This window comes from Polyodon spathula, chromosome 3 (assembly GCF_017654505.1).
Source record: "Polyodon spathula isolate WHYD16114869_AA chromosome 3, ASM1765450v1, whole genome shotgun sequence".
Taxonomy (NCBI): domain Eukaryota; kingdom Metazoa; phylum Chordata; class Actinopteri; order Acipenseriformes; family Polyodontidae; genus Polyodon; species Polyodon spathula.
In genome coordinates this window covers 17,696,814-17,711,387 of record NC_054536.1, presented here as the reverse complement: position 1 = coordinate 17,711,387, position 14,574 = coordinate 17,696,814, and the positions used below count along the sequence as shown (strand labels likewise).

The following is a 14,574-nucleotide window of genomic DNA, read 5'->3' as shown; positions in this document are numbered from 1 at the left end:
TTTCTTGTAAAAACGTTTATTTAATTTTTTCGTGGTATTTTTTTCATGGCCATTATTACCATGTTGGAAGATAAACTGTCAACCTGCAAGCAGATGGTATCATTGTACTTTGTAGAATTTTTGATACATGGCTGTATTCATTTGATCTTAAATCACATGAATGTCTTCACTCCCTGAACTCCGAAAACACCCTGAATCATGATCAGACCACCTCCATGTTTAACTGTAGGTACAAGGTTTTCTTCACAGAAGGCTTAACTTTTTTTCCTCCAAACATATTGTGGCCCATTTTTTGTGGAACAGTTTCTATTTTAGACCAGAGGATTTTGTTGAAGAATGCTTCAGATTCCTGTTCATATTTTGTGGCAAATTCTAGAATCTTTGTATTGTTTAAATTTTCTTTAACAGCAGTCTGCAGCAAAGTCTACATGCATACAACTCCTCTTTGTTCAGGTGCCTTTGTACAGTTCTTTTGTGCACTATTATGCCTGATGCTGTCAAGATGATTCTCCTAGCTGTTGTACCCATAATTTTCTTTGGACATCCATACCTGTCAAATGTTTCAGTTACATTTGTTCTGTGGTATTTCTTGATTATTGCTCTTTGTAGATTTTGGTATTCCACAGTTATTCAAAAACATACATAAAGACAAATGTGTTGATAAGCACCCTAGAAATGTATATGACAAACAACTACTGAAGATATGCTGTAAAAGATCTAAAATAATAAATAATAATAAACCCTACTCACATTATCTAGATCATGCACTGGTATCATGATTAGAAAATGCAATCAGGAATGAGATGAATGTCAATCGTGTGACATTCAACTCTGTTATGTTATAATCATTTTCTATAAAAAAAGTCAATATATAATAAAATATGATAATTTTAAAAAGTACCAGTATAAATTAAAGTGTACATATATTAAGCCATTTAAGCAAGGTTTACAAGAGGTTCACATGTTTTAACAAAGCATCCCAGCTTTCCTCTATCATCTTGTAGCAATTCATTTAATAAATTATGAATTATCAATGGAATAGAAAACTAATTTTACAATGATAATACTCTGTTTTATAGCTTGCTTGTCCTTTTCCACCATCCTGCGCTAGGTGTTAAATATTGAAGCTTTTTGAATTGAAAATGTTACCTCAGCAGTAGGGTGCACTCAGCTAATGAGATGCACAGAAGCAGCATGGCCAGTGGAGCAAGTAATTGCTCTGCATCAAAAAAAGGCTTTTTATAAAATAATTTTGGAGAAAAACGCTGAAGAGTGGAGCAGTGCAAAAACAGCTCTCAAGCAAAACAACTGAAAATCAGATATTTGGCTATCTAACATGTTCAGTGTATAATACAACTGAAAATCAGATATTTGGCTATCTAACATGTTCAGTGTATAATACAACTGAAAATCAGATATTTGGCTATCTAACATGTTCAGTGTATAATACAACTGAAAATCAGATATTTGGCTATCTAACATGTTCAGTGTATAATACAACTGAAAATTACAGACAATCCATATGGGGATATATTTTCACTAAAGGATAAACAACTATATATCTATTGCACATTGTACCTTTGACAAAGCTGTAGGTTTTAGTTTTTGGGAAAATGAATGGTGTCATGGAAATGTTTTCTCCAGTCTTTAATGAATTGTTTAATTAAATCATTCACCCCATTCCAGTACAGAACCTTATTCAAGCCATGTAATAACGTATGCATGCGTGTGCTTTACTGGCGCTTGAGAACAGGCTGGTAGAATGTTGGACAAGCACGGCGGGCATGCTCATTTCACCAATAGTAAATTGTAAAGTATGTTATTACTCGGGGTGTGCCGATAATCGTATTTTCAGAGTAACTACCTTTAAGAAATGTGAAGATGTTAAATATTAATTAAGTGAAATTTACATGTATGTGATGAATCAGTTTCATTGAATAGGTTTATTTGGATTTATTTAAAACTTGCTGATAAATACTACGCGGAAAATACAAACATCAGCAGCACAACCCTCATTCAATTGCAGTATCCATTTAGTTTGTAACATAAGTTAACTTTTTACACCAGTGTGTACATTAAAACTATTTTTCTATACTTGTAAACAGTTTCTGTTTCTGGCAGAATACAAAATGCTGTTTCTAGGCTCCAGTTCAAGCAATAGCTTTTGATAGCAGAAAACCAAGATGGCACATATGTGAAATTCAGCTGTGTTATAAAAATAGATTTTTAAAAAGAAAACGCTGTCAATATTATAAAAAAAAAATGAAATGATAAAAACCAATATACTGACACTAAACATTTTAAATAAATACAATATTTTCAATATATTTAAACTAACAAGGATACTCCTATATTTTGCAGCTATCAAAGAGTCTTATGCTGTCCAGTTGATACATCCAAGCTAATCTCTGAGATGTTTTCTGTGTTTAAAGGGATACTGAAAACTATTGATTTAGCCAGTTGTATCTCATCATCTTCCCTGCCTCGCTGGTTGCTGATTGTACTCTGACTCCAGCTATCTTTATCGGTGGAGAAAGAGGTTCCTGCCTTGTGTTTCATGTAGCGATATCTTCAACCCACTGGGTTGTGTCAAAATTCAATTTCTATCTAAACTTGCACATCAAACGGCTATCATCCGGTCTCATGGGTCAATGATTATTGTTCATTCATACTGAAAAATCCAGAGCCTGTCTTGGTAAAACAGTTGAGGCAAGACCAGATCCTTTATACATAGGGTACTCAGGTTCTCTTTAAAAAATACTGCCCTTGGGAAGGCAAGCAGCATAAAGGTGGTATTAAAAGGACTGAAACCATATTTTGAAGATAAGATGCAGTAGTGTTGGCTACTGTATATCAGAAGAGTCCTGATTACAAAAATGTCCACAATATTAGAAACTTAATATACAGAGCTAGACTTCTCTGTGGTTTGATGTTTTCCTTAACATAATTTCAGAAAATAAAATGCTATGCTACACTAGTCAATTTACCTCTATGTAAGCAGTAACATACAACAGTGCGTGGTGTGGTGAAATTACCGCAATCCCTCCCTGTGTGTGTGTGTGTGTAGTCAGAACATTTAGTTTGTCCATGACCTTTAATAAAAGTTGCTACCACTACTGAGCCTTTTCTCAATTCAGTTTTCAAACAGGAGGCTTCTGAAACAGTTAACTGCTAAAAACTGTTCCCTTATTAAATAAATAAGCTGGGAACAGATGAAACTGTGCAGTTTCAAAGCCTCTCCCAATGAAAGCAGCACAGGGTGCCAACATATTTGGGAAAGGGAGTGTGTGGGTTTGGTGGCTGGAAAGGAATGATAAGTGAGAAATGGGAACAAAGTGGCAGGCAAATAACCCTTTCAGAAGGTAAATACAGTACCTCTGTCTTGACCAGACATGAAATTAGTCAGAGTCCTCTACTCTATTGGAAGTACAGTAGGTATCACCACCACACAGTATGCATATTACTTCAACCCCCTTAGCTGCATAATTCATAAGGTTGTTTTATATTTTACTTGTGTCCAATACCTCTCAGTTAATAAAACTGAGTCACATCCTTTCAACCTGCTACAGTATCAAATACCATGTGAGCAATATCTGTACTAACAAATAGTAATGTATCATATTATTGTGAACAGCTGAGCACAAAAAAGCTTTTTCAGACAAAGAATACACTAAACTTATGGAATTTGTATATTTCCTTGAGGTATCTGTAGTATGGGGTTAAGGTGTTATAGATACCTTATTACATTCCAATTACATTTCACTCGACAATTCTACGTGAGCTATCTGTAGTTTGGATTTTCTTCAACGGGAGAACCATCACATCCTTTTCCACTATGCCTTGTAGGCGGGGAGAAACTTTCAAACAGTGCCATGGCACCAAGCAAGTTAAAGCGTCATCTTACAACCAAACACCAGCATCTTGTCAGTAAGGACAATGACTTTTTCACATGTCTGAACGCAGAAAGATAAGCAAATGCGAATGATGGTGGACTGTACTAACTGTTTCTAACAAAGTGTTGGAAGCGAGCTACATGGTAGCTGAAATTGTAGCAAAAACAAAAAAAAAAAACACACAGTATAGCAGAGACCGTAATCTTACCTGCTTGCAAAGAAATAGTAAGAATGATGGTGGGTCCTCAGGTAGTAAAATAAATTGAAAAGGTTCCCCTGTCAGACAGCACAATACGTCGGCTCATTGATGACATGTCTAGAGATATCGAGACATTACTTTTTGATAAACTTAATTCTAGTGGAAACTTTTCACTGGCAATAGACGAATCAACAGATATCAGTGGACATGCTCAACTCCTTGCGAATGTGAGGTACATAGATGGGGAGAGAATTGAAGAGCATTTTCTTTTTTGCAAAGAAATGCCACGGTACACCAACAGGGAGGTAATGTTTCGTGTAACAGCAACGTACTTTAAGGAAGCCAACCTCGAGTGGAAAAATTGTATAAGTGTTTGTACAGATGGGGCGGCCTCAATGGCTGGTAAAATGAAGGGATTCGTCAGCAAAGTAAGGGAACAAAGCCCTGAGGTGATGGTGACACATTGCTTCCTGCACTGTGAAGCTCTCATGGCCAAAATACTGCCAAACGATCTGTTTGAAGTGTTGAATGAATCAATTAAAATAGTGAACTTTATTAAAACATGTCCATTGAAATCTCGCCTCTTCTACATGCTGTGTAAAGAAACTGAAGCAGAGCACCAGAGTTTGTTGTTACACCCAGGTACGCTGGCTCTCACGCAGAAAGGATCTTTGCTTATATGAGCTGGTTGAGGAAGTCAAAATGCTCTTAGCTTTAGTGAAATCGATGTATGCTGATTTATTTGCGGATGTAGCATGGTGCGCAAAACTTGCATACCCCACTGATGTATTCAGTCATCTTAATGAATTGAACAAGAAAATGAAAGGCAGAAAGAGAATCTTCTCTCCAGCACAGATAAGATGAATGGCTTACCAAAGTATCGGGAGGCACAGTGGAAATATTCCCCATGGCAAAAAGGGCAGAAGCCGGTGGCTGCAGCCTTCTTAAAAGTGTGTCAGAACACTTGGAGATTCTGGAGGAAAAAATCAACATATACTTTCTGGGAATTAATACTGATGATTTTGACTGGGTCCGATACCCCTGGGGGAACAGACTTTGCTGCAGATTTCCCAATTTCCCTGTAGCAATTAGAATTATCATTGAAGAACTGTGACAGGTCCACCTGGGACCATTTAAACACCTAGCACCCCCCAAACCCCTCCAAGCCTCGACCCTGCAGAATGTAAATATGACACAAAATTAAGGACACTGTAACAAAGCCATTCATTTGTCATGTGTAATCAATAATAAGTTTAATTCTAAGTGCAAGGAAAGGTAAAAGACATACTGCAAATCTACAGTACCTACAGGCAGTGTAGGTGTGTTACATTACTCAATTAACACACTTTTAGACCATCTATGGAATTTACAAACATCCATACTTGCCAACATTCCCTATATGGTCAGGGGCAGTTATGGTTTCTTAGCAAATGACCTGTGTCCCAATGCATAAGTAGAAAATCCAGAGATTTATCCTTTGATTTCATTAATGAACTGTGCTGGATTTCTTCCCCTTGTTCACTCCATCACCTTCTGTCTCTCCCTGCCCCCCATCCACTCACACAGCTGGCCATAAACTGGACCTCAGCTTCACCGGGGACTGCTTCCCCTTCGCCCTCTTGGTCACTCCTCTCTATATCTCTGATCACTACTTTATCTCCTTCACTCTGTTGCTCCCATCCTTTCCTACTCCCCTCTGTCACCTTCCATTGAAACCTCCATTCTCTCTCCCCCTCAGTCTTTTTCCTCTGCTGATCTTTTCCACCTCCACACTATCGACTCCTTCTCCCAACTCTCTGTAGACTCTGCTACCTCTACCCTCTTCTCCTCCCTCACCTCCTGCCTCGATTCCCTTTGCCCCCTCACCCCTCGACCTGCCTGTCCCTCCCTGCCCCAGCCCTGGCTCTCCTCTGTGCTCCGCTCGTCTCATACCGAACTGCACTCTGCTGAAATAAATGGAAGAAAACCAAACTCCCTGCTGCCTTGGCTCTCTATCGCTCACTCCTCTCTTCCTTCTCTTCTATCCTCACCTGGGCCAAACGCTCCTACTTCCATTCTATAATTCAGTTTTCTTCTAACAATCCCTGTAATCTTTTCTCTACCTTCTCATCCCTCCTGAACCCTCCCCCTCTTCCACATCCCTCTCTCAGCTGATGATTTTGCCTCCTTCTCCTCCAAAATGACTGACATAAACAAACTTCCATACCTTGCCTCCTTGCCCCTCCGTCATCTGCTCACTCACTCCCCATCACCCTCTGCAACCTCTACTAATTTACCCTCCTCCTCGCTTCTCTCAGGCTTATGTTTGATCCCTGCTCCAGAGCCAAAAACCCACCATGTGAGCTCTCGATCCCCTCCCCACTCACTTTTTCCAGGATGATGCATCTGCTCTACTCCCTTTTCACACCTCTCTACTCTCAGACTCTTTCCGCTCTGCTTTCAAACAGGCCTGCATCACCCCATCTTAAAAAAAACCCTCCCTTGATCCCTTATCCCTCCAGAACTACCATCCTGTCTCCCTTCTCCCTTTCCTGTCTAAAACCCTTGAGCAAGCAGTACATCATTGGTTCTCTGCTTTCCTGTCAAAACATTATCTGCTCGATCCCCTCCAATTCATTTTTTTTCCCGGCACACCACTGAAATGTCTCTTCTCTCCATTACTAACTCTCCTCTGTCCTAATTCTCCTCAATCTCACTGCTGCCTTTGACACAGTTTACCACTGTATTCTACCTGTCCTTCCTCATTGACCTGAGACTCTTCGGCACTGCTGTTGTCTGGTTCTCCACCTACCTCTCCGATCGCACGTACTGGGTGTCCTGGCATGGCTCACCATCTGCCTCTTGCTCTCTTTCTACAGGCATACCCCAAGGCTCAGTCCTGGGACCCCTCCTATTTTCTCTCTACACCCGCTCCCTGGGTCCCCTTATCTCCTCCCATGGCTTCTAATAACATTTCTATGCTGATGATGCCCAGATTGTCTCTACTTCCCCCCCTCTAACTCCCACATCTCCTCAAGTATCTCTACCTGTCTTCCCTACTGGCTGGCCTCCCTGCTTCCACTATCTATCCGCTCCAGCTCATCTCTTTCTCGTTTCACCACTTGTATCCAATTCAGAATATTGTTTCTTGTATATCTCTGTCTCGACCTTTTTGCTCCCTCCTATCTCCAGACTATTATTTCTTCCTACAGTCCCTCTCGCCCAGAGCCTGCTCATTCTCCATCCTTATCCACCCTTGCCCATCAGTGGTGGAACAACCTAGCCATGGATTTCAGGACTGGTCACCCTCCTCAAGACACAGATGTTCAGGCAGCATCTGTAAACCTCACAACTCTCGACTATACTGGACTACATGGCACCCTATTGTATCAATACTTGCATCACTTGCATCATCTTGTACTCGCACTTAACTGTTCTACACTTTGCTGTATTCTACTACTGTTCTCAACTATAATTATATTTTCTGTATCTTGTACTGGATTTTACTCATAAAGATAACCGTAGTCATGTTTTTTGTAATTGAAATTGTTCCTATCCATTTATTGTACTTATTGCTTCCTAATGGAATTTACTCTTCTTAGTTTAACTGCATTTAGTCTAAATCACTCTCAAGCATAATTATTTGCTGTATTTATTTTCTCGTATTTGATTTTGCTCTTAGTACTCACTTGATTGTATTTTATAACTGCTCTTATCTGTAATGTGATTTTTTTTTTTTTTAACAGCTCTAAGTCGTCCTGGATAAGGGTGTCTGCTAAGAAAGACTAATAATAATATATATATATATTTTTTTATCTCTACTAGCTATGGCTGTAACAGTAATTTTCTTCAGCCTCAGAGACTACAATTGTTTTTGACATTCTTCCTGAATATTTGTGTGGAGATTTTAGTAGGTACAACCAGCAATTCAAGTCAGTGATGTTGAATTATGTTTGTTTTAATTTACTGTATTTTGCCATTTATCTGAATATTTTTTAAGCTGTAATTTGTGTTTCTGAAGGACTAATTTGGTACTTAATGCATTTTTATGGCTAAATTGACATATAACCCTGGTAAGTTTAAGCACTTCATTTTTTTTAATGGAAGGGCTATACTTGTCAGTTGTTGATAGTCCTTCCGTTCAAAAACATGAGTACTTAAACATGCTTGAAAAAAAGTTTAGCCTTCAAAATTTCAAATAACTACAATGCAATAAAAAAAAAAAAAAAAAAAAAAAAAAAAAACAATAGTCTCTCTGGTGATACATTTTATAATAAAAGTTAGGTCTATATTAAAAAAATAAAAAAAAAAAATAAAAAACTCCAGAGAGTACATTGTTGTGAATCATAACACTTCTCTCCACGATATATTTTGATTATATGCGTCTGGTACTTAGGGCAAGATTCTCAGAAAACCATGTTATGTTTATTCAAATGAATTGCCCTAAATTACTTAATTTTATGGGAAGCATTGTATCCATTTCAGGCATGTACCCCAGATAAAAAAAAGAATATACAATCCTACAGTACTTGTGTAGCACGTTTACTAGAGTATACGATAGTATAAAATATTTAAAATTCAACTTTTAATTTACATTTAAATTACATAAACTGTATTCAGGTGTTTGAAAAGCAACACTGTAGGCTGCAACTACTTTCCTGACTGCGTCACTGTTAGAGACCCAGTGTCAGAAAAGGGCACTCATCGAGGATGGACAGGGTATTTGCTGTCCAATTGGTTGGTTTTTCATTCTGTTATGCGGGAGAGAATGATGTAGGTTGATTTTTTTTTTTTTTATAAACTGTGTTTTGTCAAATAACAGAGGAAATAACACACAACCAAATGGGCTTTTAAATAATCCAAGTCATTACTTTCTCCTTTAAACGTTGAATGAAGAACGAGAACACAAGAGTGCAACATTTTAATAAGTGACTAGTCTTTATTAATGTTAATACAATTATGAATAGTGATTATAATACAGTGTGTCAAGCATAAATCATTTTTATTAAAATGTTGTACCCTCGTTTGCATGCAGTTTCTAACTCTGCACGTAACAAAGCCAGTAAATTAAACCAATTTGACAACTAATACATTTCTCAGTTATAATCGAGATACACAAATAGCTTAACAGGGATCAATTAAATTCTTAAAGGAGAAGAAAAAGTCAGGGAAAAACACAGAACAACTTTATATTCAAAGTAGTCGCAGTAGTATTGTGGTTGGGTTGTGTATTAGTGCTTTACATACATTGTTGTCAATACAACTTATTTCCGTAACGGAGGTGTAAAACAGCCCAATTAAACATTATATCACTGTTTTGATCATTATATACAATTTTCAACATTTCACAATGAATAAAACGAGTTGTACATCTGTTAAAAAGTGTCCTGGATGTTTGGGTGTATAAATTAGAATAAAAAGCTTTGCAAATATGATGTATTTATACACGATGGGATAGGTTTATTTGTTATTATTATTAAGTGGAAGCCTTTATTATAAACATCTTGTTCACACCATCCTGACAGCACTCCCACAATCATATAAAAGGGTTTGTAAGGATCTTTAAAACCCCATATCTACCCTTATCAGCAAATATTGAGGGAGTTGTAGGAAATAAGGATTAGATAACGATTTTTCCTCATGTATAATTACCCTGGGAAGGCACACCCTGTCTCCACGCAGAGCTCTTTTACCCAAACAAATTGATATTTTCAATTTATAAAATACTATAACCTAGGCAACCAGTGTCATAAAAACACAACAATGTATGGTAATGTATCATTTTGCAAAGATTCTTTTCTTCCATCTTTCTTAGGTTACCAAGATAATGAATTATGTTTTTTTATCTTTCATTTGTTTTTTCTTATTATTTTCCATGTGACTGATAAGTATGAAATAAAAGAGCAAAGGCTTTATTTCAATCTCGGAAGTTTTTGTTTCATTAAAATTGTAATATTTACAAGAGCCAGCTCCTAATCAGTGCTGATAGGTAAGATGCATGCAAATTATAAGCAAAATCTAAACACTATCATCAAAATATCCAATGTTTTAATATTTTAATAAAGAACTGTAAAAGATGAGCAGATAGACAATGAGACAACTGGTTAGATATTAGATTAGATAACTGAAATATAAAAGCAAATTTGAGGGAAAGCTGAGAAAATTCTAAATGCAAAATACCAATTTTTAGATATGGCTGACTTCAAATAAAGATTCTATTTCAAGTAGAGGTTGTGCTTTTGATTAAAAAGGAGAGGACACACTTCAAAGTTCTCAAACCTCAAGATGCTACATTATGTCAATGCATCTACAAGCTCACAACATAATGTCAGGTTCTGACACTACCGATGATGTGAACTCTAATATAATAGGATATTTCTTGATCCATTCCATGAGGGCAGGTTAATGTTATGAGAATTCTGTTTTTTACATCTGCAACTGTACATTCTGAATGCAATGTTCCATGGAGCTTGAGAGAGAGGAAACAGCATATTGTGTGGAGGCAGACAACTAATTAGTACCCTGTAAAGCTGTGGTAGGACTGAATACCCCACCCCCCCCAAACCCCCATTGAGATGGGACACGCAACCAGCAGCCATTGTTAGTGAACCGAGTCCCTGTTGCATCCCTCAAGTGCTCTGTTACCTTTGTCACGTCATGTGCAGTGTGGATCTGGAATTGCAGTGCTAATTAAACACCGTAATTGATTACTGATTTATTATAACACTGTCTTTGTTTTCTTTTGTAGCACTGAAACTCAATAGCCTTAAGGAGAAAGACACCTCCCTTTGAAGTACACAGTGTCTTTGAAGCTCTGAACCAACTGTCACATTTTCCAGACAGAACTATCATGACATGGCATATATTAATGATCAGAAGAACACATTCTGGTTTGGTTGTTCCTTTGAATAGTTTGCATCTGATTTATTTCTTTACCCATGTTTTCTCAATTACAATTTCAGCACTCACATAGTTCTTAACTCTTTCTTACCGACCCAGATCTTTGGGATTGTCATCAGCATAACAAATAAATAATTCATTAATAATCCATCTTTCAAAAAAATTCAAATTTATTAACCCTACACTTGCCAAGCACACTATTTGGAACCAGAATTAGAACTCCCCCATTGGTCAACCAGGTGTAGCACAGACAAGCACTCAAAAACAAGAACAGATACAAAGGCTTAAATAAAGTTCTTGAAAAGGCAGTAGTCAAACAACGTTTAACATATATCTGGACAGTAGCAATGTCCTTGAAAGATTTCAGTCAGGGTTTCAATCTGCTCATAGTACAGAGACTGCCCTTGTCAGAGTGGTGAATGACTTACTGATGAGTGCTGACTCTAACTCCAGCTCCATTCTATTTCTTTTAGACCTCAGTGCTGCATTTGATACTGTGGATCATGCTATTTTAATTGATCGTCTGAAGAGCTGGGTTGGCCTGGCAGGAACTGTTCTCAACTGGTTTAAGTCATATCTAACTAACAGGCAAGATTGTGTTTCTTTAGGGGAGTCTGTATCAGGGTTATCTAATGTTACCTGTGGTGTCTCCCAGGCCTCCAGTCTTATTATTACCAGTCAATATTATTTTCTTTGTATATGCTGCCACTGGGGGAAATCATTCTTAAACATAGTATAAACTTTCACTGTTATGCCGATGATATGCAACTTTATATTTCTGTAAAGCCTGGTGACTCTGCTGCTATTTCAGTCTTACCACAGTGTCTGGCTGACATCAAAAGTTAGATGTCTCAAAATGTTTTGCAATTAAACTCTGATAAGACGGAAGTCTTGCTGCTAGGTTCTCAGCAACATCTAAAGCTTGCAAACTCCCTAAAAAATTATTTGGGACACCTGACCTATAATGTAAAATCTGATGTAAAAAACTTGGGGGTTATAATTGATTCTGGTTTGAGTTTTGAGGCCCTATGACAGGATAGCCGCAGAGGGAAGACTCAGAGTCAGGAAAATGCAGTGAAACAAAAATTCTTTAATTTACCAAAAACACAGAAATAAAAAGGCACAAGGGCCAAACAAAAGGTACAAACACACAAAAAAAAAAAATTCAAACAAAACATTGGAACAAAAATAAATCACATTAAACAAGTACTTATACACTTTTTGCAGGCAACACCCACCACCCAAACAAACATTCCACCTGGCTTTTATAGTCTGTGGCTGGCGCCCCATTAATCAATAATTAACAATTAGCCCATTAAGGCTCCAGCCACATTCTCACATGTATTTGGCAGGGAGGAATTTAACCCCATCCCTGCCAATCCAAAATAAACAAGAAACATAATGAAAATCATAATCAAAACAGTAAAAATGATAATATCAACACAAATTATAGGAGATGGACTGGCACCCCATCACAGGCCCAAATTCGAAAAATTATAAAGGTGTCTTTTTATCACCTACGTAACATTGCTAAAATTAGGTATTTTCTTTCTTTGGCTGATGCTGAGAAACTAATTCATGCTTTCATTTCAGTAAGACTTGATTATTGCAATGCTTTATTTGCTGGACTTCCACATCATGTCTTATCACGTTTACAGCTTGTTCAGAATGCAGCAGCGAGGGTTCTGACTAGAACCAATAAACTGGCTCATATAACTCCTATGCTGGCTTCATTGCACTGGCTTCCAATACATTTTAGAATTGACTTTAAAATCTTACTTTAACATATAAAGCACTAAATGGCTTAGCATCAGAGTACCTAAGAGAGATTCTGTCCCCATATAAACCTCTGCGCACTTTAAGGTCGGCTAATGCTGGACTTTTGTGCCTCCCAATGGTAAAATTGGAAAGGAGAGGAGAAAGTGGGTTTTGTTTTAATGCTCCCAAGCTGTGGAACTCTTTGCCTTCCTCTATTAGAGATGCTGCTTCGGTCAGCATTTTAAAAAATAAAATAAGATCAAAGACTAATTTTTATAGATCAGCTTTTTTAACCTAATCTAGATAAAAAAGTTTCTGTCATCTATTTGTATCTGCTAACTTTGTATTTTATTTGTTATGCTTATGTATTTTATTTTTGTCCTATCTAGAGATTTGCTATGTATTGTCATTATTAATATCATTGTAGTTTAGTTTAATTTAGTTTAATTTAGTTCATTGTGTGATTATACTGTTCTTGTTTCTAAATCATGATACATACTGACTGTAAAGCGCTTTGAGATACCATGGTATGAAAGGCGTTATATAAATAAAATAAATAAATACATAAAATATATAAATCCTGATAGTTAATTGAAGCCATCAGCACAAATATATGTTCTCTCAATCTGGCTTGGTTTTAACATGAAGAACCTCCACTGCTGTTAACCTATTTCTCTGCTTGTTAAACACCCCACCCCCTCAGTTTAACATGCTTTTAATTTTATTCACTAGAAATGCTATCAGACAGTGCAGTGGGCCTTTTAATTAGTTCCTCTCATATTTTACCTTGACAAGCTGTTTTTTTTTTACAAGTTCTTTTAAAGTATTAGAAATCCAGCAGCGTTTTGAGAAATGAAAGGAAAACCACCTGCTCCCTTACCTGGGGTGTTGAGCAGCCTTGACATCCTGCAGGAATAGGAGACATGCTGTTCACAGTGCTCCGCACTTGTGGTGATGGCCGACATCTGTTCCATGGAGGCGCTGTAGTTCAGCTGCAGGACAGTCCGTTTCTCCTGGCTGGAGCTGCTTACTGATGTCTGAGGCTGCAGATCATGGATCACCGTAGTCCAAACCTTGTCCTCTGAGAAAGACAGTCAGATTGGTCTGAGGTCAAGGGCACTTATCTTGCCCAATGCAGAAAGTTGAGAGATTTACTTAACCTTACTGAAATATTGAAATATGCATTGCCCAGTGCTGCAAACTAGGTAGACAGACCTTTTGTCTAATTCCTTAATTACTGTTTTGAAACAATTTAATTGTATTATAATGATTAACATATTACCTTAGCATACCCATGCTATGCTTAATCTAGACTAGTTATGAAAATCATGATACCCCCCCCCCCCCCCCCCCCCCCCCAACTTAACCTTACATTATACAATTTTTTGCATTTCTGGACTAGTTTACTATGTAGCAGTGAACCATGGGAGTTGCTGTGTTCATGCAGTTAAAATAAATCGTGCCTCACTTATTTTCTTGACTGATATATATATATATAAAATATGTACTGGAGACTCAGCCATAGTGGAAAATTAAATGCCCTTCGGGAAAACTATTGTTACCTCCTGCGGGTTTCGGCATTATAGCCCCCTTTTGGTAACAATAGTCTTCCCTTGGGTCAATAATTTTCCACTATAGCCCTCCTCTCTAGTTTCTATCTATCTATCTATCTATCTATCTATCTATCTATCTATCTATCTATCTATCTATAATAAAGCTTAAAAATAGTGGTTTAAAAACAGTATGGTGTTTCAGTACATGTTGCTTAGTGTGTAGTTGCCTACTGTTTCTCCAAAGCTGTAAGAAAAGATCTAAAGCTGTACTTAAAATTCAGAAAGTATGTGT

The 14,574-nt window shown here is 37.4% G+C and overlaps 1 protein-coding gene across 1 annotated transcript in view; it reads right to left on the bottom strand.

Annotated features, from left to right (window-relative positions):
• Positions 1 to 14,574, bottom strand: part of cntnap2a (contactin associated protein 2a) — a 471,866-nt gene that overhangs the window by 161,007 nt on the left and 296,285 nt on the right. The window contains exon 13 of the mRNA XM_041244554.1: positions 13,610 to 13,810. Within this exon, the coding sequence (XP_041100488.1) occupies positions 13,610 to 13,810 (201 nt within the window). The remainder of the gene's footprint in view (positions 1 to 13,609; positions 13,811 to 14,574) is intronic.